The sequence below is a fragment of the Oncorhynchus kisutch genome, linkage group LG3 (assembly GCF_002021735.2).
Source record: "Oncorhynchus kisutch isolate 150728-3 linkage group LG3, Okis_V2, whole genome shotgun sequence".
Taxonomy (NCBI): Eukaryota; Metazoa; Chordata; class Actinopteri; order Salmoniformes; family Salmonidae; genus Oncorhynchus; species Oncorhynchus kisutch.
Genome location: NC_034176.2, coordinates 39,973,892 through 40,001,056, shown reverse-complemented (window position 1 = coordinate 40,001,056; position 27,165 = coordinate 39,973,892). Strand labels below are relative to the sequence as shown.

At 42.7% G+C, this 27,165-nt stretch overlaps 1 protein-coding gene across 1 annotated transcript in view; it reads left to right on the top strand.

The window, feature by feature from the left end:
- ndufaf2 (NADH:ubiquinone oxidoreductase complex assembly factor 2) overlaps positions 1-26,208 on the top strand; it is a 32,141-nt gene extending 5,933 nt beyond the window's left edge. Inside the window, exons 2-4 of the mRNA XM_020474807.2 lie at positions 23,388-23,477; positions 24,292-24,332; positions 25,819-26,208. Coding sequence (XP_020330396.1) covers positions 23,388-23,477; positions 24,292-24,332; positions 25,819-26,061 — 374 coding nt within the window. The 3' untranslated portion in view covers positions 26,062-26,208. The remainder of the gene's footprint in view (positions 1-23,387; positions 23,478-24,291; positions 24,333-25,818) is intronic.
- The last annotated feature ends 957 nt before the right edge of the window (positions 26,209-27,165 follow it).

The window sequence follows — 27,165 nt, the reverse complement described above, 5'->3', positions numbered from 1 at the left end:
CAAAATAGCTTTCATTTTGTGAGAGAGAAATGCTCTCTTTTTAAGGAGGTTTAGTTATTGAATCAGGCCGTCTCCATGGTAACCAGATACTCTTTCTGCCATACATGCCTTCAAACTACCGTAAAACTCCTTCAGGGTTAAGTGTGCCCTTACCTAAGGAAATATTTTAGGGCTCTATGCAACGCTCTTAAACAATTCTCTTAGGCAAGGGGACATTTTTCCTTAAGGTAAGAACCTAAGATGTTTTATGCAACCGGGGGGCCTTTCATGCCAAATAATGGCCCCCAGCCCAAAACATTACCCCCTAAATTACATTATATCCATCCCTGCTATGCAAACAAGGCTGATTTCCATGACAATGTTGATGTTTAAACAACCTTTGTTTAGCTAATAAGATGACAACATTACTTCAAACTACTTTTGGGTACCATGTTAACATTCCAACATGAAATCCATGTCTTAAACATTGCTACATTTCGGAAATAGCAAAGAACAGGTGTAATCTGCTTGACACAAAGTTACTTACCTTACAGATCAAAGTCAGCTAATTTCCACTCCATATGCAAATCCGTTTGAGTCATACACTGGCTTGTCTGGCTGCCATGTTTTTATTTTAAGCTGACCTTCCTTTATCTACACTGAAATAATATTATTTCATTTGTCCTCTTATGATTGAATTGTTTTCTCTCTCGCATAGCTCATCAGTACACCTTTGTGGTTGAATTATTTATATATATATTTTTTTTTTTAACATTTATTGTAGGTCCTAGGATACAACAATGAATAATGTGGAACTAACAAATACCATCAAGGGATACTGTACAATTTACAACCATGAAAAACACCTTGTGAAACAGCTGTGAAAACATTTACGACATTTACGATTTAAATATATAAACGTTTCGATTTTTGGTGCAGTTGTGTCATTTAATTTATTTTCACCGATTATTTGTACACTCACATGGTAATGATAGACTTGTTCTCAACAGGCAGCCAGTCTCGGAAAGGGAGATTTGAACAGGGAGACTGCAAAGTCCAGGCACTGCTGCTCTCTTTGCTCTGGCCGTTTGCAGTGCTAGTGTTTTTAGTTCACCTGCGTTTGCAGTGCTAGTGTTTTTAATTCACCTGTGTATCTCACATATTATGTGCCCAGTATGATCGAGCAAGACAACTTTCTTAGCAGATAATGACAACATGACAATAACAGATGTAATGAAAAGTTGGAGGGTGGTTGGTAATGGAGGACATTAGGTGGATCCACGTCTGGGTGTTTGGCAGAACCCCTAGTTCATGGAGAACCGGAGCAGAGTTAAAGGGAACAGGGTAGGAGACAGAGACGTAAACAAGTAAACACACAGGGGTTACACTTTACTGTGAGAAAATGTATGGATTAGTGCATTGTTATAAATTGGAGATATGTACTTTAACAGTTTTTGAAAGTATAGCCTACTTCAAGCGGGTCCCCCTCTGAGAATCAGACTGGTCCGAACTCACTGGCTCTGGTGGATGGGATACCTCCTGGGTGGCTCGGACAGTCGATGGTCCTAAAGTCATTTTTGCAAAGTAAATTGAAGAGGTAGATGTTTATAAGCTCAGCATAACTACCATTTCTTGCTTTTTCAAATGTCAACCAAAGCTTAACATACTTGGTCTATTGGGCTTCAACGAAGTGTATGGCGTCAGAGCTTTCAGTGGTTAACCGTCCAACTTGAGAAGATTGCTGGCTTCCACCGAGGTAACCCTAGGAAGACAAAAAATATCAGTGTTAGGAGAACAGGAGCGGAGTTAAAGGGGACATGGTATATGCAATTGCTTTGTTTACCTCAGTAAACAGCTGCGGCTCCTGTCCATACAGCAGGTGATAGGGCAAGTACTCGGTGGAGGCCTGGACGCTGCTGTTGTGTGCAAAGAGAATTACCTTCATGTTGTCCTCCCATCATTCCTGGTACGTCAAGGGACTTGCCCATGGCAGTCTTGAGGGTCTGGTTGGTCCAATCCAAAAAACTTGGAGGAGGGGGGTAGGAAACACAGTTGAAATCAGAAGTTTACATACACCTTAGCCAAATGCATTTAAACTCGGTTTTTCAAAATTCAAAATGTAATCCTAGTAAAAATTCCCTGTCCGCGCAGTGGTCTAGGGCACTGCATCGCAGCGCTAGCTGTGCCACCAGAGACTCTGGGTTCGCCCCAGGCTCTGTCGCAGCCGGCCGCGACCGGGAGGTCCGTGGGGCGACGCACATTTGGCCTAGCGTCGTCCGGGTTAGGGAGGGTTTGGCCGGTAGGGATATCCTTGTCTCATCGCGCACCAGCGACTCCTGTGGCGGGCCGGGCGCAGTGTGCGCTAACCAAGGTAGCCAGGTGCACAGTGTTTCCTCCGACACATTGGTGCGGCTGGCTTCCGGGTTGGAGGCGCGCTGTGTTAAGAAGCAGTGCGGCTTGGTTGGGTTGTGTTTCTGAGGACGCATGGCTTTCGACCTTTGTCTCTCCCGAGCCCGTACGGGAGTTGTAGCAATGAGACAAGATAGGATACCATGAAATTGGGGAGAAAGGGGGGTAAAAGTAAAAAAAAAAAATTATCCCTGTCTTAGGTCAGTTATGATCACCACTTTATTTTAAGAATGTGAAATGTCAGAATAATAGAGAATTATTTATTTCAGCTTTTATTTCTTTCATAACATTCCCAGTGGGTCAGAAGTTTACATACACTCAATTAGTATGTGGTAGCATTGCCTTTTAAATTGTTTAACTTGGGTCAAATGTTTCAGGTAGCCTTCCACAAGCTTCCCACAAGCTTAAGTTGGGTGAATTTTGGCCCATTCCTCCTGACAGAGCTGATGTAACTGAGTCAAGTTTGTAGGCCTCCTTGCTCGCACGTGCTTTTTCAGTTCTACCCACAATTTTCTTTATGGGATTGAGGTTTTGTGATGGCCACTCCAATACTTTGACTTTGTTGTCCTTAAACCATTTTGTCACGACTTTGGAAGTATGTTTGGGGTCATTGTCCATTTGGAAGACCCATTTGCGACCAAGCTTTAACTTCCTGGCTATTGTTTGAGTTTATTTTTTATTTTTACAGGGACAGTGCACATTAATCAACGTTTCAGTAAAAGTGCCGGTTTTAGCCAGCCGGCTAATTTTCAACCGCAGTCCCTGGTGAACTGCAGTCCCCGCAGTCCCTGGGAATTTTTACTAGGATTGTCTTGATGTTGCTTATATATATCCAAATAATTTTCCTCCCTCATGATGCTATCTATTCTGTGAAGTGCACCAGTCCCTCCTGCAGCAAAGCACCCCCACAACATGATGCTGCCACCCCGTGCTTCACGGTTGGGATGGTGTTCTTCAGCTTGAAAGCATCCCCCTTTTTCCTCCAAACATAATAATTGTCATTGTGGCCAAACTGTTCTATTTTTGTTGCATCAGACCAAGGGCATTTCTCCAAAAAGTACAATATTTTTCCCCATGTGCATTTGCAAACCGTAGTCTGGCTTTTTTTTATGACGGTTTTGGAGCAGTGGCTTCTTCCTTGTTGAGCGGCCTTTCAGGTTATGTTGATATAGGACTTGTTTTACTGTGGATGTAGATACTGGAGGAAACCGGTACAAAAGTATCCTCACAAGGTCCTTTGCTGTTGTTCTGGGATTGATTTGCACTTTTCGCACCAAAGTACGTTCATCTCTAGGAGACAATGTGTCTCCTTCCTGAGCAGTATGACGGCTACGTGGTCCCATGGTGTTTATACTTGCGTAATATTGTTTGTACAGATGCACGTGGTGCCTTCAGGCGTTTGGAAATGGCTCCCAAGGATGAACCAGACTTGTGGAGGTCCACAATTTTCTTTCTGGGGTCTTGGCTGATTTCTTTAAATTTTCCCATAATGTCAAGCAAAGAGGCACTGAGTTTGAAGGTAGGTACCCGTTGCTGACAGGTGTAAAAAAAAAATCTGGCACACATCCATGCAATCTCCATAGACAAACATTGGCAGTAGAATAGCCTAACTGAAGGGCTCAGTGACATTCAACGTGGCACTGTCATAGGATGCCTCCTTTCCAACAAGTCAGTATGTCAGATTTCTGCCCTGCTAGAGCTACCCTAGTGTTATTGTGAAGTGGCAACGTCTAGGAGCAACAACAGCTCAGCCGCAAAGTGGTAGGCCATACTAGCTCACAAGTGCTGAAGCGCGTAAATTTGTCTGTCTTCAGTTGCAACACTCACTACCAAGTTCCAAACTGCCTCTGGAAGCAATGTCAAGACAAGAACTGTTCATTTGGAGCTTCATAAATGGGTTTCCATGGACGAGCAGACGCACACAAGCCTTAGATCACCATGTGCAATGCCAAGCATCGGCTGGAGTGGTGTAAAGCTCTCAACAAGTGGACTCTGGAGCAGTGGAAATGCAAGTGTTGTCTGGCGTGATGAATCAGGCTTCACCATCTGGCAGGACGACGGAAGAATTTGGGTTTGGCAGATGCCAGGAAAACGCTACCTGACACAATTTATATTGCCAACTGTAAAGTTTGGTGGAGGAGGATTTAATGGTCTGGGGCTGTTTTTCATGGTTTGGGCTAGGCCCCTTATATCCAGTAAAGGGACATTTTAACGCTACAGCATACAATGACATTCTAGACGATTCTGTGCTTTCAAATTTGTGGGAAGGCCCTTTTCTTCTTTCAGCATGACAATGCCCCTGTGCACAAAGTGAGATCCATACAGAAATGGTTTGTTGATCGATGTGGAAGAACTTGACTGGCCCGCACAGAGCCCTGAACTCCTTTGGGATTAATTGGAATTCAGACTGCGAGCCAGGCCTAATCATCCAATATCAGTGCCGACCTCTTGTGGCTGAATGGAAGTTCCCGCAGCAATGTTCCAACATCTGGTGGAAAGCCTTCCCTGAAGAGTGGAGGTTGTTAAAGCAGCAAAGGGGGGACCAACTACATATTAATGTAAATGATTTTGGAATGAGATATTTGATGAGCAGTTGTCCACATACTTTTGGTCATGTAGTGTATGTCTGGTCATGTACGACGGAAAAACTAAAACTAAATTGTAAAACATAAGCAAAACAATCCATTGGTGACAGAATATAACCTACAACATCCATACCTTGTTTCAGAGTTCACGACCTTGGTCAGTCAAGATGACCTCAGGAGAATCGTGGGTGTTAAAGATGTCCATCATCGCTGTGGTGGCCTCGACAGTCTCGTCCTTGATGGGTATCATACTAAATGAAAATCACATTTTGGTTTCAAGCACCTTTTTTAATGGGTTACAGAAGGACATTTTAGAGTTAAGCACGTTCTCTTCCTTTACTGGCCTTAATGGGTATTGCCTCCATCCACTTGGTAAACTGTTTGGTTGGCGTCAGACACCAGCTGTTGCCATTCCTGGATTTCGTGAAGGGTCCGATGAGGTTAACCCGTAACATTTTAAAGTGTTAGAGAGAAGATGACTTTATTCCTACCCGTATTTGTGTCGTACAATATGCAGATGTTTGTAAGGATACTGACACATACACATTCTATAATATTGAACTCTGCTGTGAACAAATAAAGCAACCATTACAAAACAACTTATCAGGGCAAAATGTGAATTGTGACACTTACCGTCCGTCCATGTGCCATGGTGAAACAACTAATGGGCTTCAACTCCGGCGCCACAGTCTTCACCCTCAAACTTCTGGCAGGCTAGACAGGTACTTACCTTCAAGCACAACGTGACAAATTGAAACATTGTGTGCTCTCTGATATGACATTCATTAAAAACATAATAATTTCATGTATAATAGAATGTGATTGATAAACAAAAGGTTATTTCACATGGCCCAGCTAACCACATCCTTTACAATCTCACGCCAGAAGAAGTGTAGGTTGATTTTTAGCAACCATGCACTTCACTCTGAAATGGCTAGCATGCATATCGGTCAGCATAGCCTCCTTCTCTTCCTTAGTGAAAATCACCCTCCTATGTGGCTCGCCATCCTTCCCCTGTAGGTACATGTGATTGCCTAACAAGTTGGAAGAGAAGAGTTGTTGAAATACTCAAGTCTTAAGTAAATTTGCACTGCTGTCTTCCGCTCTCTTTAATCCTCCATCCCCACTCCCCCTATCTGTGTCTATTTAAGGGCAGTTGGAATTACCATATTTGCTTACACCTATCAATTTGATTGGTCAGGTTTAATTTATGTCTAGATACCTCAACATGATAGACATATGTATCGATGGCAACATGTAGATGACCAACTAGCTAGATGGAAAATGGTTGTACATAGCTATATCCTTCCAGTTATCTATTAGAATCTACACACAAAACCTCATAATGACAAAGCGAAAACAGGTTTTTTGAAATGTTTGCAAATGTATTAAAAAATAAACTGCTTATTTACATAGGGATTCAGACCCTTTGCTGTGAGACTTGAAATTGAGCTCAGGTGCATCCTGTTTCCATTGATAATCCTTGATTACAATTTGATTGGTGTCCACCTGTGGTAAATTCATTTGATTGGACATGATTTGGAAAGTCACACACCTGTCTATATAAGTTTCCACAGCTGACAAGAAAACAGTGGTTTCCATCATTCTTAAATTACTCTTCCTAGAGCTGGCCGTCTGGCCAAACTGAGCTATCGGGGGAGAAGGCCTTGTTCAGGGAGGTGTACAAGAACCCGATGGTCACTCTGACAGAGCTCCAATGTTCCTCTGTGGAGGTGGGAGAATCTTCCAGAAGGACAACCATCTCTGCAGCACTCCACCAATCAGGCCTTTATGGTAGAGTGGCCAGACGGAAGCCACTCCTCAGTAAAAGGCACATGACAGCCCGCTTGGAGTTTGCCAAAAGATACCTAAAGGACTGTCAGACCATGAGAAACAAGATGCTCTGGTCTGATGAAACTAAGATTGAACTCTTTGACCTGAATGCCAAGCGTCGCGTTTGGAGGAAACCTGGCACCATCCCTACGGTGAAGCATGATCTTCCAGGAAGTCATCAAACGTCCCTCAGACATTCGGTTTCAGTTTTATAAAATTGTCAAATTTGTGTCATTTTTCCGCTGTCCTGGTAAATCCCACAAGAGGGCGAATGGAATCATATTGCAAATGTACAAAACATCACCAATCATCACCAATTCTCCTAAACGGAAAAGACTTTGAAGACGAAACTTGGTGAGCATCGGTTTGGCATAATGGGCAGTTGGCCCCGAACAAGTTGGCGTCGAGGCCTCAACAGTTTTTTAGTTATGGCCATTTTTCTGGGATTAAAGGTCAAAAATGAAAATAGAGCGCAAATCTTTCCGCTTCACGTCAAAGTAAATGAACCTACGGTGTCAATAAAAAAAGAACCAGCCATTTATCTATCGTAATTTAAGAGAAATCGTACAATGTACAATTTGGTGATGTTTTTAAAAAAAAGTTACAGATCCAGTTAAAGCATGTTCAGATTAATCTTTTTGAAGTGTATTTCCGAGCTCTGCGAGATTTCTGTGATTTTTCCGTGATTTTCTGAAATAACACACACTCATTCAACCCTCTGTAAATAAGTCAGTTCTTAACATAGACTTAAAACTCAATATTCTATAAGTGCCTACCAAAAGGAGGATATGTGTTCACTTTCAGCTTCCTCTGAAAACCGGAAGTGCCTTAAATGGTGTCTTAGGTGCTGTTTCGAAGGGTTTAAAGCCTAGTGGTTAGAGCATTCGACTAGTAACCGGAAGGTTGCATGCTCAAACCCCTGAGCTGACAATGTACAAATCTGTCGTTCTGCCCCTGAACAGGCCTGTTCCTAGGCCGTCATTGAAAATAAGAATTTGTTCTTAACTGACTTGCCTAGTTAAATAAAGGTCAAATTAAAAATAAATAAATTAGGCAACCCTCATGAACTGTAAATCAGTCATTTCTCCCAACAGATGTTGAAGAAAAGCTCTCTCTCACACACACACACACACACACACACACACACACACACACACACAGCAAGGATGGAGTGACAGTGCGGTGCTTAAAGACACTCAGAGCCTGCAATGGCATTACCATAATCTCTAGGCTGTGCCGAGTTCAAAGAGATGCCCCCGCTAGACCATAGCTTGCTCGGTCTGAGCTCATAATGAAGCCTGGCCCTAAATTGCAGGTGCTTTTGGGTGACAGCAGGAGAACAGTTAGGGTTCTAAGCACAATTTGACCTCAGGAACATTCCTGAGGTCCTCCCGATCTGTGCAAGCCTAACCTTGACCGTGCATGAACTCTTAACAGTTAAAAGAAGGTGTTTACATCAAACAGTTTTCACTGACTTCTCTCCCCACAGGAATACATTGCCTGCACCCCTAAATTCAACCTGAAGCCTATGTGTGTTATGAATGACTTATGAACCTGTCTTCGATGACAATCCATCAGGCCAATATGAGGTCTACCTGTGTCGATTCTAAGCTTCCTGGAGCAACCGGAAGTGGTTAAATTCACCCAAAATATGTTTTGATGTACATAACCTGCAAATGTGAAAGTGACTGCATTCAACCATGTGTAGATCGGTCAATTCTTTACATAAACACTTAACTCAGGATTCTGTAAAAGCATACCCCAATGAGGATATGTGTTCACTTTTAGCTTCCTGTGCCAACTGGAAGTGCCATAATTGGTGTCATAGGGGCTGTTTCGAAGGGTTAAAAAAAGTCAGATCTTTCCAAAAACGTAATAAGTGCGATCAGGCAACCCTCATGAACTGTAAATCAGTCTTGTCTCCCATAAAATTTCCAAGAAAAACACACACACACACACACAGCTTGGACGGAGGGACACAGTGTGGTGCGTAGAGACAGACAGAGCCTGCAATAGTTACTTTTTTTAGAACTTTTAAAGAACCATCAGACCTAGAGTTCTGAAACTTTTGAAACCTGTTCTAGAGCTCAGGTCGATAGTGCGTGGTGAGTTGTGGCTCTAGAAGGTTCTCGGACCGAGAAACAGCCTCGTACATTTGCAATAACTTCAATTCATTTTGACATCACGAAAATGACAACATTTAGAAATGTCCCAGAGTCGCAAGACTAGGTTCATTGCAACCGCCTCGGCCCATAGAGACGGACCCTAACGTTTCTAGAATGTAACTACGTGTTTTATGTTTTTATTATGGTTTGAACAGAAGGAGCTGTGAATTTTGGGCCAGCTCTGAATATGTGATAGTTGGCTTTTAAACGAGTTGTAAAAAGTGGGTGTGGGGTCCGTTTGTATCAGTTTGGTGTCAGAATGATATCTAATTGACTGATGGACGGTGACTTGCTGGCTGACTTTTGTCCATTTGCAATATGTTTAAACAATGAGGTACCATCACCAAAATGACATTCTGAAATCAACACCAACGAGCGATGGAGAGGAACCAGAATCACTGCCCAGACATCCCGAGTTCATCGGGCCAGTCAATTTTAGCATTTCTGCAGTATTTTTGAGCATGCCAAATTCGTGATAATAAATGCCCATTGAAACATATTGCAAATGCACAGTGCATTCACAGCCAAGACAATGGATTAGTGGCTTCGGGACTAGTCACTGAATGTTCTTGAGTGGCCCAGCTAGAGCCCAGACTTGAACCCGATCGAACATCTCTGGAGAGACCTGAAAATAGCTGTGCAGCGACGCTCCACATCCAACCTGACAGAGCTTCAGAGGATCTGCAGAGAATGGGAGAAACTCTCCAAATACAGGTGTGCAATGCTTGTAGCTTCATACCCAAGAAGACTCGAGGCTGTAATCACTGCCAAAGGTGCTTCAACAAAGTACTGAGTAAAGGATCTGAATACTTACGTAAATTTGATATTTCAGTTTATTTTTTATACATTTGCAAAAAAGTCTAAAAACCTGGGTTATGGTGTATAGATTGCTGCGATTTAAAAAAAATATATATATATATTTTATAGTAAGGCTGTAATGTAACAAAGTGGAAAGTCAAGGGGTCTGAATATTTTCTGAATGAACTGTATAAAGACAAATATATGGTAAACAAAGTGTTCTCTTTTCGGTCCTCTGAAGCAGTAGGTAGTCAGCAGGTAGTCGCCGTCAAAAACACCGTCCTTGGTGAGGAATTCTGAGGTAATAATGTTGCGCGGACTGAGCGAGTACTTATGAGGTGAAATAGAACCAGTTCTGCCCGAGGCCTCTGTCCTTTGCGACCGCTATGAAGTAAAATGGAGCCAATAAACCAGCATGGCAACGGCCATTTTGGTTAATTACTTAGGCCGGTCGAAATTTTGCAAGTTCTAACAACAACCCTAGCAACAGAAGCTAGAACTCATCGAATCCCATTGTGATGCAGGGCCATAGCTTTCACCTGCTCAGTCTGTCATGGAACGAGCAGGTGTTCTTAATGTTTTGTGTACTATTTCCACAATGTTGGAATAATATTGTGTACATTTATTATAATGCCCTTTTACTGTAAGAGCTGTTTGAAAAGACCGCCTGAAATTTCTTCCTGTTTTGGTGGAAGGTTAGTTTTGGCCTTCCATGGTGACATCATCATGTGGTAAATTGACTTAAATAGACCCATAAGAAAGAGTTCCAAACCCCTCTGCCAATAACAGCACATTTTCAGTTTTTCCCTCCCCACTCAAACCATTCCCAGACAGTCCTAGCAAAGTTATTACTTGAGAAATTGTTTTTTTCTTTAAATTAAAAAGGTTTCTTAGCAATCACAGTAAGGTACTTAATTGTTACCGGGAAATGATTTGATATTGAGATAAAAATGGCTGCGTTGGACCTTCTTTAAAAAAAAAAAATGTTTTCTTCTAGATGTTTTCTAAGACCACTTTTCCAGGAAACAAAGCCTTTGCTTAGGCATGTTCCCAAATATGTATGGTGGGAAAATGTAGACCCTTCGATTCATTTAACACCAAATTTGATGTGCTCCTATGAACTTCTGTATTAGTGATCATCGGGGGTTTATCCACGGAAATGTCCATAGGCTACAGTATACGATGTAGGCCTAATGGTTATTTCTACACCACAAGGTATAACCTCCTAGGCTACCTCAGGAGTCCATTTTCTGCCGAGGCTTGTTTTTTTCCCCCCCTCTTTCAACAGGAGATCGAAGATGGAGAGACATTGGGCCTATGTGTGAAGAGAGGGGAAAACAAATAAGGCTATTTTGAGTCTGTTTTCCAGTTGAGCTACTTGCTGCAGGGAGCTGGCTGGCATCAATCTGAGTCAGTTGGGTTCGTTCTGGACTGAGAGGGCTTGACACTTCTGTCTGTCAGAAAGCCAACAGGTCAGACGGAAAAGACAGACGGCCTCCTCCGCTCCTCAAATCTGCTCCTCTGCTTATTGAATTCACATTATTCTCATAAAACTAACAGGCTGAGAGAGAGAAACAGGGGGTATTCTGACCAAGGGGGAAATAAGACCGTAGGGGGAGAGAGGTGGGGGATTACTTACAGAAATTATGATTTTGGGGGAGGGAGGGAGAGAGAGAGAGCGAGAGGGAAGGATACTGACAGAAAGAGGGAGACATGAGAAGGTGGAGGGAACAGATGAGTACAGAGCGAGAGAAGGTGGAGGTGGCAGGAAGACAAAGAGATGGGTTTGTTGAATGGCGTGATGGATGGAGGAGAATAGAAAGGGGTGGACAGCTCTCTTCATGGACGTCATGTGCTGGGCGGGCGAAGCAACATACAGCTCAGAGCGAGAAACAGGTCAGCATCCATACAAAGACTAGCTTCACTACCGTTTTTTTTTTTATAGCCCATGTTCCACAACGTAACGGTAAGATGCAGTGGTTTGTGAGGTGAATGATTCCGACAGCCCTTTAGAGAGTGTTAATAGGTGGTGGCCAAGCTTGAAATGAACGTCTAGAACAATGACATCACTACAGGCTGCTTCTGAGTGGAGCCCACCACTACAGATTACATGTGAAGGTTGCATAATAGTCTAGTCTACTTATCTGACTGAAGTGTGTGTGTGCGGGGTGGGGGCTCTCTACATTATGAATGTAGCCACTAGAGAGAGCTGATGTGTGGCGAATTAAGTACACATTAGCTGTTGTAAAGGATGAGGGGAAGGATATTGAGGGGAAGGATATTGAGGGGAAGATGTGAGTGGGGTAGGGTGGACTATACTAGCTGGGCGGGTGAGGTGGCTGCACCTGATCACTCTCTTCATAAAACTGTCCATTGCCATGCAGAGGTTTAGGACAGGACTACTCTATAGCCAGCTCACAGCAAAGGCAGGATAAAAGCTCTGGTCAAAGCTTCTGGACTAAATAATCAATCAAAAATTAAACTAATTCAAGATTCGGAGTGTTGGCTGGAGGGATGGATAGATGTAAGGTGCTGTCCCAGTTCTGTGTCATGGATGACATTGCAGAGGGTAAAAAAAAACATGTTAGGTCCTCTTCAGTAGAACTTCTTTGGACTGTGTGTCTGTGTGTGCGGAGGCATAGGGGTGTGTTGGGTGTTGAAGCAGATGATGGGAGTTTAACAGGGTCTGTTCAGGTTTCAAAGAGCCCACTCACAGCACATCATCCCTCAAACAGAGGAGAAACACTGATTGGCTGCCGCTCTCGCTGCCACGGCAACCCCTCATCCGTCCGTTTCCCTCCGCTCCTCCCTCAACCTGGTCTCATCGCAGCCTCGCAGATGAATCGCGCTCAGACCGGTGAGATGGCTCATTAATATTCATGAGGAGGGATTTAATCTGATTGTGCGTGGCCTCTCCTTTGATGCACTGCATTCGTCCTTCATGGTGAGCAACACTGTCCTCCCTCCCATCCTGCAGGTTAATCTGGGCCTGTTTGTTTGTGTGCGCACGCACGTGACTGGGGACTATGTGCCCCCCTGGTGAGTGAGGGGGAGGCAAGCCTAAATGATGTAACTGTAACATTCTCAAAAAGGAGATTCAAGGTTTCTTTTTTAGTATTTATTTCATTCAGGGGTAAGTAGATAAACGCAGGGGCGCCGCTAGGGATTTTGGGCCCCATGAAAAGATATCACATTGGGCCCCAACACCACAGGCCACACCAACCCTGTGCAATTGCTGTAATCACACACCTCCAGAACCCAATTGATCCATTCAAAACTTTAAATAACTCTTACCTTTGCAGGCTTTCACTCTCTTGTAGTCCAATATTTACTGCACAATATTTACTGACAGTGAGCTGTGAAAATATAACACTGTGCAGACATGCATGCAACATTCTGCATCCAGTGGAATTCACTATTTGATGCTATAAGAAATGTGCTAAAGGCCATCTTTTACAGTCTAAATGTAATTTTAATGGTAAAATTCTTGAATCGAAAATTCTCTTAAAATAAATACAACTTAAATATACATTAAACCCTTTAATTAAAATAAATGATCATATATAGAATATAACAAACAGAATAATAAAATCCACAGCAGATTTTTGAACTAAGTATACATACCAGCTAGAAAATCAGCAGCTGTGAAAGTGGAAATGGAAAACAAAATGAAAATGCCTGATGGTGGCGCTAGAGGAAAGGTCAATAGGTTTCTTCCACTTGGGGTCTTGATTGTGCACAACACATTTTATGGCAATCCAGTCATTACTTTGAGATATATCTTGTTCTCAGTCTTGTTCTTCTCAGTTTACGGATGTTAACTTTTTGCCAAAAACAAGAAAAGGAAAAAGAAACAGTTAGTTTTATTAGTACATTGTAAATCAAATATTATATTAATGATGAAAGGTTAATAATTTAAAATTGGAAAAAAAAATGTACCTAATGTTCTAATAATTTAGGGCCCCTGTCAGTCACAGGCCCTTAGAACCCCCCCACCCCTGGATAAACGTTTCGGCCTAAGCCTTCCCCTGAGGACGCAAGCCTGTCATAGGGTCAGACTGAGAGAAGGAGCCCCTCACACACTCTCTCCTCACACACACACACTTTCCTCACCCCTCCCCCTTCCCCCAGGTCTGGGAGAGGAGACCAAAGGTGAGGGAGTGTGGGGTAAGACAGGGTGGGAGGGTTCAGCTCTAAACTGGGAAGCAGAAAACACCCCCACACTGACTGGCTCAAAACTCCTAATAATCCCTGTTAGACTAGGGTTATGTAGGCTATTCACTGAAGGTAGGCATACTCTGTGTAGCCTGTATATACTGAGAGCTCTGCTCTGAGGTGGTTGTGATGAAACCCACTGACAGAAATACTGTGCGGGATTTCCACCTATTGTCCTGTCTTGAGAATGATCCAAATGGTCCATTAAGACTGGCCTAGGTCCATTTGTCATGTGATGATGGTTTCCCTCTAAATCTGGTGAAGCACAGCAAAATGTAACAATGTGTGACTAGCCTATACCTCCTCTGTGGGCCTGTTTTTCTAATATTGAGTTGTACCCCCTTTTTGCCCTCAGAACAGCCTGAATTCTTTGGGACATGGACTCTACAAGGTGTCAAAAGCATTCCACAGGGATGCTGGCCCATGTTGACTCCAATGCGTCCCACAGTTGTATCAAGTTGGCTAGATGTGCTCTGGGTGATGGACCATTCTTTATATACATGGGAAACTGTTGCGCGTGAAAAACCCAGCAGCGTTGCCGTTCTTGACACACTCAAACCGGTGCACCTGCTACAATATCCCAGTCAAAGACACTTAAATGTTTTGTCTTGCCCATCCACACTCTGAATGGCACACAATCCCTGTCTCAAGGCTTAACGTCTTCTTTAACTGGTCTCCTCCCCTTCATTTACACTGATTTGAAGTGGATTTAACAGGCGACATTAGTAAGGGATCATAGTTTTCACCTGGTCAGTCTGTCATAAGAAGAGCAGGTGTTCCTAATGTTTTGTACACTCTGTGTACATCATATTATAACCTGTATTGGTATAATATTTGTCTGACAACAAAGTCAATGTTGAGGTAGCTGACCTTATTCAATCTAACCAAACCACTGTCTCATTTACTTCCAACCTAGAAGAAACCTTAGTAGTTGTTGTAGATTTGGTTGTAGTATTTAGGATGATCTGTTTTGATTGTGGGTTCTGTTGCAGCTGTAATTGGACGACGTGTATAATGAAATATTGATATTGCCCTGAAAAAGACAGTAGAGCAGAGAGCGGTTTACCTCTGACAGATGGACAGACAGACCGGCCTCCCTCGTATGTGTGGTTGTGAGTCATTCTCACAAACTTGCTATTACTCTTGGTAAATAAAAAAAATAACTAGCTATTTTGTAATGGATAAAATACCATCTCAAATTGTCTGTTAAATGAATAATCTTAACTGTTCAGACTGAATGATTATTTTGTTTATGTACACGTTTTCCAAGACCATGCACAAAACAAAAAAATCTCATTACCGTAACACTTGTAAAGTTAGAAAAAACATGGCACGGTGAACATTTTGCACTTTAATTATTATTTTTTTGCCAAAGATTCAGGAGAATTATTACCATAATAATATTAGTAAATGAGCAAATGGTACTTCATCAAGAGCAAAATATATCATTTGGAACCATATGTGAAGCATTAAGAACAACATTGATCATTAACTCCCCACCACTACCCAGCTCCACCACATCCCATCCCCCTCCCAGTACCATGTTTTTGTGTTCTTTAGAAGTCAAGTCTGTCACTGAGTCCATTTCTCTTTTGTATTTAGTACCTGTGAAAATATGGAAAATAATCCAATTACATGTCATTATCAACAGTCCCTCCCAATCCCAACAGTTACAATTCCATTAGTATGCAATTATAATGCAATAACATGGTTACTAGTGAAGGTTGACTACAGTGTTGCAACAAGTGCCTAAAATAATGCTAATCGCTAACTAACTAGCTGGCTTGCTAAATGCCATTTAGCTAAATGCACTAGCTAGGGCAAAGCAAACGTTTACCTCCAATACAGGTTGCTCCCAGCGGTGGTGTAGATCAGCATGTTTGTGCAACAGCATGTTCTGAATCAAATGTGATTAAATGTGATTAGGATCCCCTGGGAAACACTTTGGGTCATCACTCCGTCCTGGCTTTTTCATTTGTTGTCATGCCAAACAACAATTAGATTATAAAATTATTCCATTTCTGATTCCCGACAGTTCACCCAAGTGTTTTGATCTATATCACAAGTCAAATTGCAATCTTTGGTTGAAAAATCATAATTCCATTTTTCTTTTTGCCCATATCGTGCAGCCCTACTAACAACCTGGTAACTTTACCTATGCAAACATTTGGTGGCACAGAAAGAAATGATAAATTGATGTATTCTTCAGGGAGATGCAATGTAGACTAAATCTTAATCAATAACAAACAAACAACTTTTCTACCTCTGAAAAATGTTGATTTAGAGCTTTGGCTACAACACCGGTATAAAAGCAATGAATGTCATGTGCATAGTTACCAAACCTTTTTGTAAGGTCAAGTATGTCATCAATAACACTCTTGTCTACAACTTTACTCTCTATATACAGTGCATAAGGGAAAGTATTCAGACCCCTTGTCTTTTTCCACATTTTGTAACGTTACAGCCTTATTCTAAAATGGATTAAATCATTTGTTTTCCTCAATCTACACACAATACCGCATAATGACAAAGCGAAAACAGGTTTTTAGAAATGTGTGCAAATGTATTAAAATTAAAATAAAAACAGACCTTATTTACATAAGTATTCAGTGCCTCTGCTTTGAGACTTGAAATTGAGCTCAGGTGCATCCTGTTTCCATTCATCATTTCATTATTTCTACAAATTGATTGGAGTCCACCGATGATAAATTCAAATGATTGGACATGATTTGGAAAGGCACACACCTGTCTATATAACGTCCCACAGTTGACAGTGCATGTCATAGCAAAAACCAACCCTTGAGGTTGAAGGAATTGTCTGTAGAGCTTGGAGACAGGATTGTGTCGTGGCACAGATCTGGAGAAGGGTGGCAAAAGAATTCTGCAGCATTGAAGATCCCCAAGAACACAGTGGCCTTCATCATTCTTAAATGGAAGAAGTTTGGAACCACCAAGACTCTTCCTAAAGCTGGCCGCTCGGCCAAACTGAGCAATCGGGGGAGAAGAGCCTTGGTCAGGGAGGTAACCAAGAACCCGATGGTAACTCTGACAGCGCTCTAGAGTTCCTCTGTGGAGATGGGAGAAGGACAACCATCTCTGCAGCACTCTACCAATCAGGCCTTTATGGTAGAGTGGCCAGATGGAAGCCACTCCTCAGTAAAAGGCACATGACAGACCTCTTGGAGTTTGCCAAAAGGCACCTAAAGGACTCTGACCATGAGAAACAAGATTCTCTGTTCTGATGAAACCAAGATGGAACTCTTTTGCCTGAATGCCAAGCGTCACGTCTGGAGGAAACCTGGCACCATCCCTACGGTTAAGCATGGTGGTGGCAGCATCATGCTGTGGGGATGTTTTTCAGCAGCGGGGACTGGGAGACTAGTCACGACCGAGGGAAAGATGAACAGCACAGTGCAGAGATCAAATCAAATCAAATGTATTTATATAGCCCTTCGTACATCAGCTGATATCTCAAAGTGCTGTACAGAAACCCAGCCTAAAACCCCAAACAGCAAGCAATGCAGGTGTAGAAGCACGGTGGCTAGGAAAAACTCCCTAGAAAGGCCAAAACCTAGGAAGAAAGCCTGGTTCCTCTCTAGGTATGTGGGGTGGCCAGTCCTCTTCTGACTGTGCCGGGTGGAGATTATAACAGAACATGGCCAAGATGTTCAAATGTTCATAAATTACCAGCATGGTCGAATAATAATAAGGCAGAACAGTTGAAACTGGAGCAGCAGCACAGTCAGGTGGAAGTTGAAACTGGAGCAGCAGCATGGCCAGGTGGACTGGGGACAGCAAGGAGTCATCATGTCAGGTAGTCCTGGGGCATGGTCCTAGGGCTCAGATTGGGACAAAGCTTCACCTTCCATCAGGACAATGACCCTAAGCCCACAGCCAAGACAACGGAGGAGTGGCTTCGGGAGAAGTCTCTGAATGCCCATGAGTGGCCCAGCCAGAGCCCAGACTTGAACCCAATTTGAGCATCTCTGAGACCTGAAAATGTGCAGCAATTCTCCCCATCCAACCTTGACAGAGCTTGCAGAGAAGAATGGGAGAAACTCCCCAAATACAGGTGTGCCAAGCTTGTAGCGTCATACCCAAGAAGAGTCTAGGCTGTAATCGCTGCCACAAAGTACAGAGTAAAGGGTCTGAATACTTATGTAAATGTGATATTTATTTGTTATTTTTACATTTACACACAACAACAACAAAAAAACGTTTTGCTTTGTCATTATAGGCTATTGTGTGTAGATTGATGATGAAAAAAATATCAATTAAATCAATTTTAGAATAAGGCTGTAATGTAACAAAATGTGGAAAAAGTCAAGAGGTCTGAATACTTTCCGAATGCACTATACCTCTTTCCTTATGTTCTCATCCAGCAGCTATGGATTTCTATTCCAGTTGCTCTTTATGCTTCTCCAGCCTAGCTTTTGATGCAGCCCTTTTTTCTTTCTTTAGTAACAAGATGTTTGATTAATCCGGTTGTTCTGTTTTTGTTAGACTACTACATTATTACAGTACACAACCCCTAAAGGGGCATCACACAAGCAAATGTTAAGTTGTTTTCCAACCTCCATTCTGTTTTTAAAAATGAAACGTCAGCTAATGTGAGATCACCAGCCTCTGCCAAATGGACACATTGATACATTGTGATCCATTGGTGGTTAAAAGAAAATCCCCGCATGGAACTCCGTATATAGGCCAATAACTTTTTTATTTAACTAGGCAAGTCGGTTAAGAACATTCTTATTTGCAATGACTGCCTAGACCGTGCCAAACCCAGACGACGCTGGACCAATTGTGGGCACCCTATGGGACTCTCAATCACGGCCGGATGTGATACAGCCTGGATTCAAACCAGGGTGTCTGTAGTGACGCCTCTAGCACTGAGATGCAGTGCCTTAGGCCGCTGCGCCACTCGGGAGCCATTGCTTTTTCACATCGAAGGGGGAGACTGTTGGATTTTTTTTTCAAATAGCTTACTGTGATATATTATCATTCACAATCGATGTAAAAAAATAAATTAAATCCTACATTTCTACGCAGCAGGCCAGGTACTTCTATGAGTGCTTAGGTGCGTGCGCTCCCTCAACATGATCAAGACAGAGAAACCATACACATGCTCATTGCTAACATGGAGCACTCCAAACGAAAGACAATGAAAAAATTGACAATGACTGAAAATGATGGTTATGAAGAAAAAAAAAACTTGTTTCTCACAAGTGGGGGGGGGGGGGGTCAAAGGGCAAACAATTGACACAATTAATGTGCAAGAACTGTCAGGAGCCATTCTGCAGAGAGACTCGCCTATATCTTCGCTAACACACCCCTCCCTTCTTGTCTCAACATTTTAAATTATACTCGAGACACATTATCTTCAAACATATTTTAGATGCTTTTCAATGACAGCTGCAACTCAACAATCAGCCAGGCCTTTTGCCACGCACTGCCCAAATTGTGGGCTTTCCAAATAGGCATAGGCCTACAAGCGTGTGATTTGAAACAAGTCAACAGCAATTTTTTTTAAAGAAGCTAATGATCATCGATTCCTCTGTGGCTAAATCATGCTTTCTGGTGAACTATTTTCAATCATTTTTAATTTTTTTATGTATAGACAGGAGTAATTATATAATTTGAGCAAATTTGTTTCCATTTACTTCCCTATTGGCCTCACCGCTATACCATTTCTCCCCTGTTCCATTGGCTGTCAACTTTTTTTCGTTGTCCAGAAGCCTAGGGCATAATCCTAGTCATATTAGCAACCCATCCTAGTTGTTCCATCTTTAGATTCCACCTCTTTCTAAGTATAGAAGCGTTATCAGGTGCACTGTTTAGAATGATTTCCCAGGATACCATTTTTTGGGGGTCTGGGAAAAATCTAAGAAATTGTTTTTGAGTGTAGTTAACCTTTTTAATTCAAGTGTGCATGCACATAGCACTGTTTGGTTAGCAGTGTATCTGTTGCACACACAGTGTGATGGGAGTTACACTGTACATGAATCATAAACAGTTTTTACCATTACCTTAACTGAACGTCTAATTACCATAACAGACAACCATATGGTAATGAGAAATTGGCATTACAGTAATGAGAAGCTCTTAGGAAATTTAGTTAACAATGGCAGAAGCCATTATTGACACAAATTCCTGCTCTTTCTAATCTGTTATACTGTAAATTATTAAATCAATTTTGCTCAAACATTACACATTTATGGTAATGATAATCTAAAATGGATAAAGGGGATGAATTATCATATTTAAACATGAGAAAGGACCAGCTTATCTTGTAGACATCTTTGAGCTTCTCTTCGTGGTAATGAATTATGGGTCGAAAAAACGTAATACAAAAAAAACCACTCTACTTTGTGCAGAAATGCTACGGTAATGAGAAACGTGCTCAGACACCTTTTTTATTTATTTTTCTGACTAGTTTGTAATGTGAATACCCAGACCTGATAACTCTCTTTGAATATGTACCGCTTTAAACAATATTAATATTTTATTTTTTTATTTTTTTTACAAATGTAATATATTTAAAGTCCTACAAAATTGACCCGGATGCATTACGGTAATGACATTGAGTAAAAAAATTCTTTAAAAAAAAATTCAGCTGGCGCTGCAGTTTAAGCTCAAAACAACTTAACGAGCCTGAAACCAAGCAAAGTGAGCCTTAGTATGATAGTAAATTATTTTAAAAATGTGGACTGATATAGCTGAATTCTTCAGACTTGGTTTCATGAGAATTACCAGTGTGCGCGAAAGCTTGTGTGGGTGTGGTGAGAGGAATGGGCTTGTTTCATAAATATATGTACATATTTTTTATAAAAATCCAAGGATAAAAGCCATGGTAGAAGGATTTAGTCATGCCAGCAATTCAAAAGTGGCAAGACGAGGGAAGCGGAGAGAGAGAGAGGGCGTTGGAGAAAGCAAGAGGGGGAGGTAAATGTGTGTGAGAGAAGTGGGGGGGGGGGTGATCTCTCTATGCTTAGTATAATTTGTATAATTTTGACCATTATATTTATCCTCCACCACCCACACCCAATGCAAATGTGGATAACACCTGTTTATAATTAGCTTATTACCTGTTTTAAATGTATTTGTTGGTATTACCTAGGATGCCAGTCTTTTTGCTTGGATTTGATGTCCTCTGGGTTTTCCTACGAAGCTGCTCTCAGCTGAATGATAAAGGCCTGTATGTAAACAAATAGAATTATATATATGATCTCTTTCCTCATAGTCTGAACCAACTGATAGGCCTAGCTACTGTGCAGTGGGCTTATGTAACTTAGTAACTACTGTAGCATAGCTGCCTGTACACTAGTCATTAGTCTAGAGCATAGCTAAGAACTAAAGAGCAGTAGGCCCGATTTACTATGGGTGTATCTCAACAGCCTAAAGGGCCTTCCTTTCCTTGTCTCATTTCCTTCACCTGCATTGACCAAATCAAATGTATTTATATAGCCCTTCGTACATCAGCTGATATCTCAAAGTGCTGTACAGAAACCCAGCCTAAAACCCCAAACAGCAAGCAATGCAGGTGTAGAAGCACGGTGGCTAGGAAACACTCCCTAGAAAGGCCGAAACCTAGAGAGGAACCAGGCTATGTTTGGTGGCCAGTCCTCTTCTGGCTGTGCCGGGTGGAGATTATAACAGAACATGGCCAAGATGTTCAAATGTTCATAAATGACCAGCATGGTCAAATAATAATAATCACAGGCAGAACAGTTGAAACTGGAGCAGCAGCACGGCCAGGTGGACTGGGGACAGCAAGGAGTCATCATGTCAGGTAGTCCTGAGGTATGGTCCTAGGGCTCAGGTCCTCTGAGAGAGAGAAAGAAAGAGAGAATTAGAGAGAGCATACTTAAATTCACACAGGACACCGGATAGGACAGGAGAAGTACGCCAGATATAACAAACTGACCCTAGCACCCCAACACAAACTACTTCAGCATAAATACTGGAGGCTGAGACAGGAGGGGTCAGGAGACACACCCCCGGACAGGGCCAAACAGGAAGGATATAACCCCACCCACTTTGCCAAAGCACAGCCCCCACACCACTAGAGGGATATCTTCAACCACCAACTTACCATCCTGAGACAAGGCCGAGTATAGCCCACAAAGATCTCCGCCACGGCACAACCCAAGGGGGGGCGCCAACCCAGACAGGAAGATCACATCAGTGACTCAACCCACTCAAGTGACGCACCCCTCCTAGGGACGGTATGAAAGAGCCCTAGTAAGCCAGTGACTCAGCCCCTGTAATAGGGTTAGAGGCAGAGTGTGATGTGATGGGAAAATTAAACTGGTGAAGCAGATAGGCCTACCTGGCATACATCTTATTGCTTTCACCTGTCCTCTGTCTTAATAAAGGAGGGGAGGCTACATGTTGGATATGGTCCGTGGTAGACTAGCTTTCCTACTACTCCAGCCTTATCCATCCATCTACATGTCATATCTTATCTGTTATCATTGGAACAACAATCAGGCTCATCAATCTGGTGTGTGTTTGGAGATGGTGATGCCATTTGTCCACTGGTCTTTAGCTCTGTGAAGATTAATGGAGTTGAGTGGAATGGTGATGGAATGTTGACATATTGGTCTGTGTTTGGAAGTTGATGGCATGTTGACAGATTGATCTGTGTGTGGAATGTTGTCCGTCCATTCATCCTTCACAACAGCTGATGTGCAATGCATGCACCACGCATCATCTCTCTCTAGAGAGCCCCCACCCCCTATCTCTCTCTCTCACTCCCTCTCCCTCACACACTCCCACTTCTGGGAATGTGATGTGATATGTCAGTGTGGCAGGAGGGCAGACATCATTCATTAGTGAAAGTTGTGAGAACCTCTACAGCTGCGTCCTAAGGATCATGGCCTAAAATAATTTGCCTCTCTCTTACCCTCTCTCCATCCTTCCATCCCTTCAACCCTCCCTCCACCTGAATGTGACTGGGCCTGCTCGACTTGTTTAATCAGCCCCCCCCCCCCCCCCCCAATTAATTGGTGGTGTTTCTACTAGCGCTGTAGGATACAGAATGTGAGAGAGTGTTTTTAGTATTCCTCTCAGCTCATCTTTCTTGTGTTGCCTGTGATATCTGACCTCTTTTGTCTCCTATATGGCTTGATGTTGATTTGGAGGGCATTGTTGGATGGAGGGTGTCAGGGGAGGGGGGGGGGGCTTAGAGAGGTTGATTTACATAAGGCTTAGCCCAGATTTCGACATACTTGGAGAGATCTGAGAAGCAGGCCTGAGGGCCACGAGCTAATCATCCATGTCCTGTCGTGTGCGTGCGATATCTAAAATGTTTGTAAAATGTTTGTTTTTTTATGCGCTTGATCATGTGCATTTTCATGCATTAATGTTTTTCAAAAATCTCTATCTCTCATTGTTTACTTAGGGAGGATTGTTCGGGCGAAGCGGATGGTGGTGGCTGTTAACCCTACAGAGTTTGAGTACCTGGAAGGCAACATACCCTCAGAGTGGGATGGTAATGCTGAAACACTGACACTTTAGCTGTTTGTCTGCTAGTCTCCATGATATGGTGTTATGGATACTGTGAATCTGGAGCTCGGGAATACACTGTAGTACAGAATAGTGCTAGGCAACAACAACAACTGTACTAGAACTAACATTAATCGTCTAGGCTATTTATTCAGAAATGTATTCATGAATGTATCAGTCACCCTATCTGCCAATGTCAAAAACTGTTTCCATTTCCCATACAACTAGACAGAACATTTTGTGTCTCTGACTTGCTTTATCCACATTAAGCCCTCGTTGTCCCGCTCTCATGCATTTTCATCAGGATGCAAATAAGAGGGGGATAAGAAGCCCAGAGTCCCGGCATGCTGAAGGAAAAGCTGGGAAATCTCTCTCTTTCTCCAGAGCCTGCCCTTCCAAAATACACCTAAAAAAAGAACAGAGGCGGGAGAGCTAGATAGATGTAGAGAGGTTGCTCTAAGGATCAGAGGAGGAGAAATCTGCAGTCTCTACTCTTATGCTGTACAGTAGTTGAAATGCAGTAGCAGTACTACAGTCCCCTTTCTGCTTAGACTGGCAAATCAGAGTGATGCCATATTCTGGCTGTTGTCAAGCTGGAATTGTAATGCATGAAAAACAGGCCAAAATCTGTTTGAGATCACTTACTAGTTAGATACTGTTTTAATGTACCTATAGAGTAATTACACAAGTGTGATGCCATGTAACTGGCATTACATTGGATGTCTGGTGTAACTGCTCATTTTGCTGGCGTGGTATGTGTGCAGTGTGGGTGCTCTAACTCTGTCTGTTCCCTCATCCAGCTTGGATCCGAGGCAGACGGAAGCAGCCCCCCTCCATTGAGGTGCGTATCCCTGCTGTGTTTTTGGGGAGCGCTGTGGGGCGGGGTAACCGGGGGGTGGGGGGGGAGACGAGACGCTCAAGAGACACTCAAGAGAAACACTTTGATTTGCTTTCTCTCAGTTTCCAACAGAGCCATGGAACTTTGGGGGACAGGTGTTAAAAATAAACTGGAGCTGGCGTGTGAAGGTGCTAGTGAGTGTAGACAGTCACAGCAATATGCCTGACATTTCCACGTCAAGCTGACGTCTTCCTCCGAGGAAACGTCAGTCATCTTTTCACATCCTGTACAAAGGATTAAAGTGAGAATAAAAAATAAATCTCTTCCTCTTTTTTTTGTCGGGGGCTCCAACTCCTTTTTACCTCTAATTAGCCCTTTTGGACGTTTTTCTTGGTAAGCCATTCTCGTGATTTTTATCATTGTTGAGCACCCCTTTCCTTTTGTTTGCTGTTCATAGAGGACGATTGACTTGAAATTATACACTGAGTGTACGAACATGCTCTTTCCGTGACATGGTCTGACCAGGGTGAAGCTATGATCCTTTATTGATGTCACTTGTTAATCGGTGTAGATTATTATTATTTTTTAAGCCTCGAGACAATTGAGAAATGAATTGTGTGTGTGTGTATGCCATTCAGCGGGTGAATGGACAACACAAAAGACTTACAGTGCCTTGCGAAAGTATTCGGCCCCCTTGAACTTTGCGACCTTTTGCCACATTTCAGGCTTCAAACATAAAGATATAACTGTATTTTTTTGTGAAGAATCAACAACAAGTGGGACACAATCATGAAGTGGAACGACATTTATTGGATATTTCAAACTTTTTTAACAAATCAAAAACTGAAAAATTGGGCGTGCAAAAAAAAGGTTCATCTAATCGACTATAATTATTTTTATTATTATTTGTCCATTTGAAATGGAGGCTATGGGAAAGCCTTTAGAAAGCAAATACCCAGGCACCCTCTTCTGTATATTCCATGCCAATGGCCAATGTCATCCCACCTCAGTGTTGCCAGAACATTCTATTCCAATTTTCTGCTTACTGTCAGCCCATTCGCAGTCGTCCACAGCTGGACAGTGGTGTAGCCAAAACCACTCCCCCGGCACTTTGTCCCCTTCTTAACGTTTCCTCTCGTCCCTGTCCAAGTCAACATAAATTGATTGGATTAAATCCTGTCATTAACAAGCTGGAGAAGCAGCTCAATATGCTCCCCCTGCTCCCCAAAGCAGGGCTGTATTGCCCTGGTCTCCCTTCGCCGTTCCCAGCCCACTAGTTCTGCTGCCAACACACAACATCAACACATCCAGGCTTCCCTCGCTCTCTGACTCTGCCAAGGCAACACTAACACCACAGACTGGACACTAGTTTATGGATGACTTGAGAGGACTTCACTGTCACCAGTAGCTATCCCTTCAAAGGACTGAGTCTCTGTTGAAAAGCCTCAGTTAATATTGTGTGTGTGTGTATGTTCCCTACTCCCCACAGGAGCTGGTGAAAAACCAGCACTACAGGGAGCACATCAAAGGAAAGGCGAGGGAGGTGGATGAGAGAGAGCTGGCTCTGCAGGCTAAGGAGTACGAGGAGGGCCTGGTGGCTCGGCCTGCACAGACCATAGCCAAGGGCCACGCCGCCGCCACTAGCTTCGGCCAGCCAGAGACCAGTGAGGAGCCTGTCAGTACAGCCAACACATTCCAGCCTGGTTCCTGGATACCCGCAGCCAAGAAATAGCCACACACACACTCTCACTGGGTCATGATACCAGTACTGCGATACTGGATTTTCCATGGTAAAAAAATAAAAACATGAAGCAAACTGAACTCCTGCAGTTGTGTGATATAGCTTGGAAAATAAACAATTACTCTGGGTAACAACAAAGGCTGTGTGTTTACAAGATTAGAACTGTTTTTCTGTTTCATGTTTTCTTCCCTTGCCATGGTTCTTCTGAGTATCGCGATTCTGGTACCTAACACACAATGACACGATGCTACACACAATAAATACACACAGGCTATATGCAGTGCTATTCATAGTTTGCCCCCACACACACACACACACACACACACACACAACTAAGAAATAGACACACACACATGCATACTGTGCACTCTCTTCATACCTACATCCAAAAAACTAGACATCTGTAAACAAGTATAGGCCCTCCCTATGTGAGTATTCACAGGCTTCCTTCCATCATTACCACCATGGATCGGCGACCTGAAAAGACTGAACAATTGAAATCGGCAAGATCGAGAGAGGATGCTGGGAAGGAAGCATGATCTGGCCAGCTTCAATGACCTTTTCTCATTTGCGCATAAATTCGTCCTCCACTCTCTCTTCTGTCCTCTCCTCTGTGACCCAGAAACCGATAAGTGGTTGAGGAGATGCCAATTCGTTAGCAGGTGAACAAAAGTGTCTTCCCCTCCTCGATAGCCACCTTTCATCAGGGAAAGTCATGTCTATCCTACCGGAGATCTTTGCGGAAGAGTTTTGAAATCTTAAACCCCTTTTGAATCAGCTCGTTTGTCGGAGGAGAAAAGCATGCACACATTAAAAACAATATGTTACTTATTGTTTTATCTATAAAATGTCTTGCACAACTAACTCATTTGTTTTTATCACTTTTCACATGCATTTTGGGATCTGGACTGGGTTGTATTCATTAGTGCACACCATAAAACGTTTGGCAACGGAAACCGGTCACTATGCTCTTAAATGTGACGTAAGCAGTTTAATGAATATGACCCTGGTTATGATGTAAACTAATAATGGAAGCTCTGCTATTCATATGCATTGAATCAGGGAGTACTTGACAGTGAATGGCATTCATGGGGT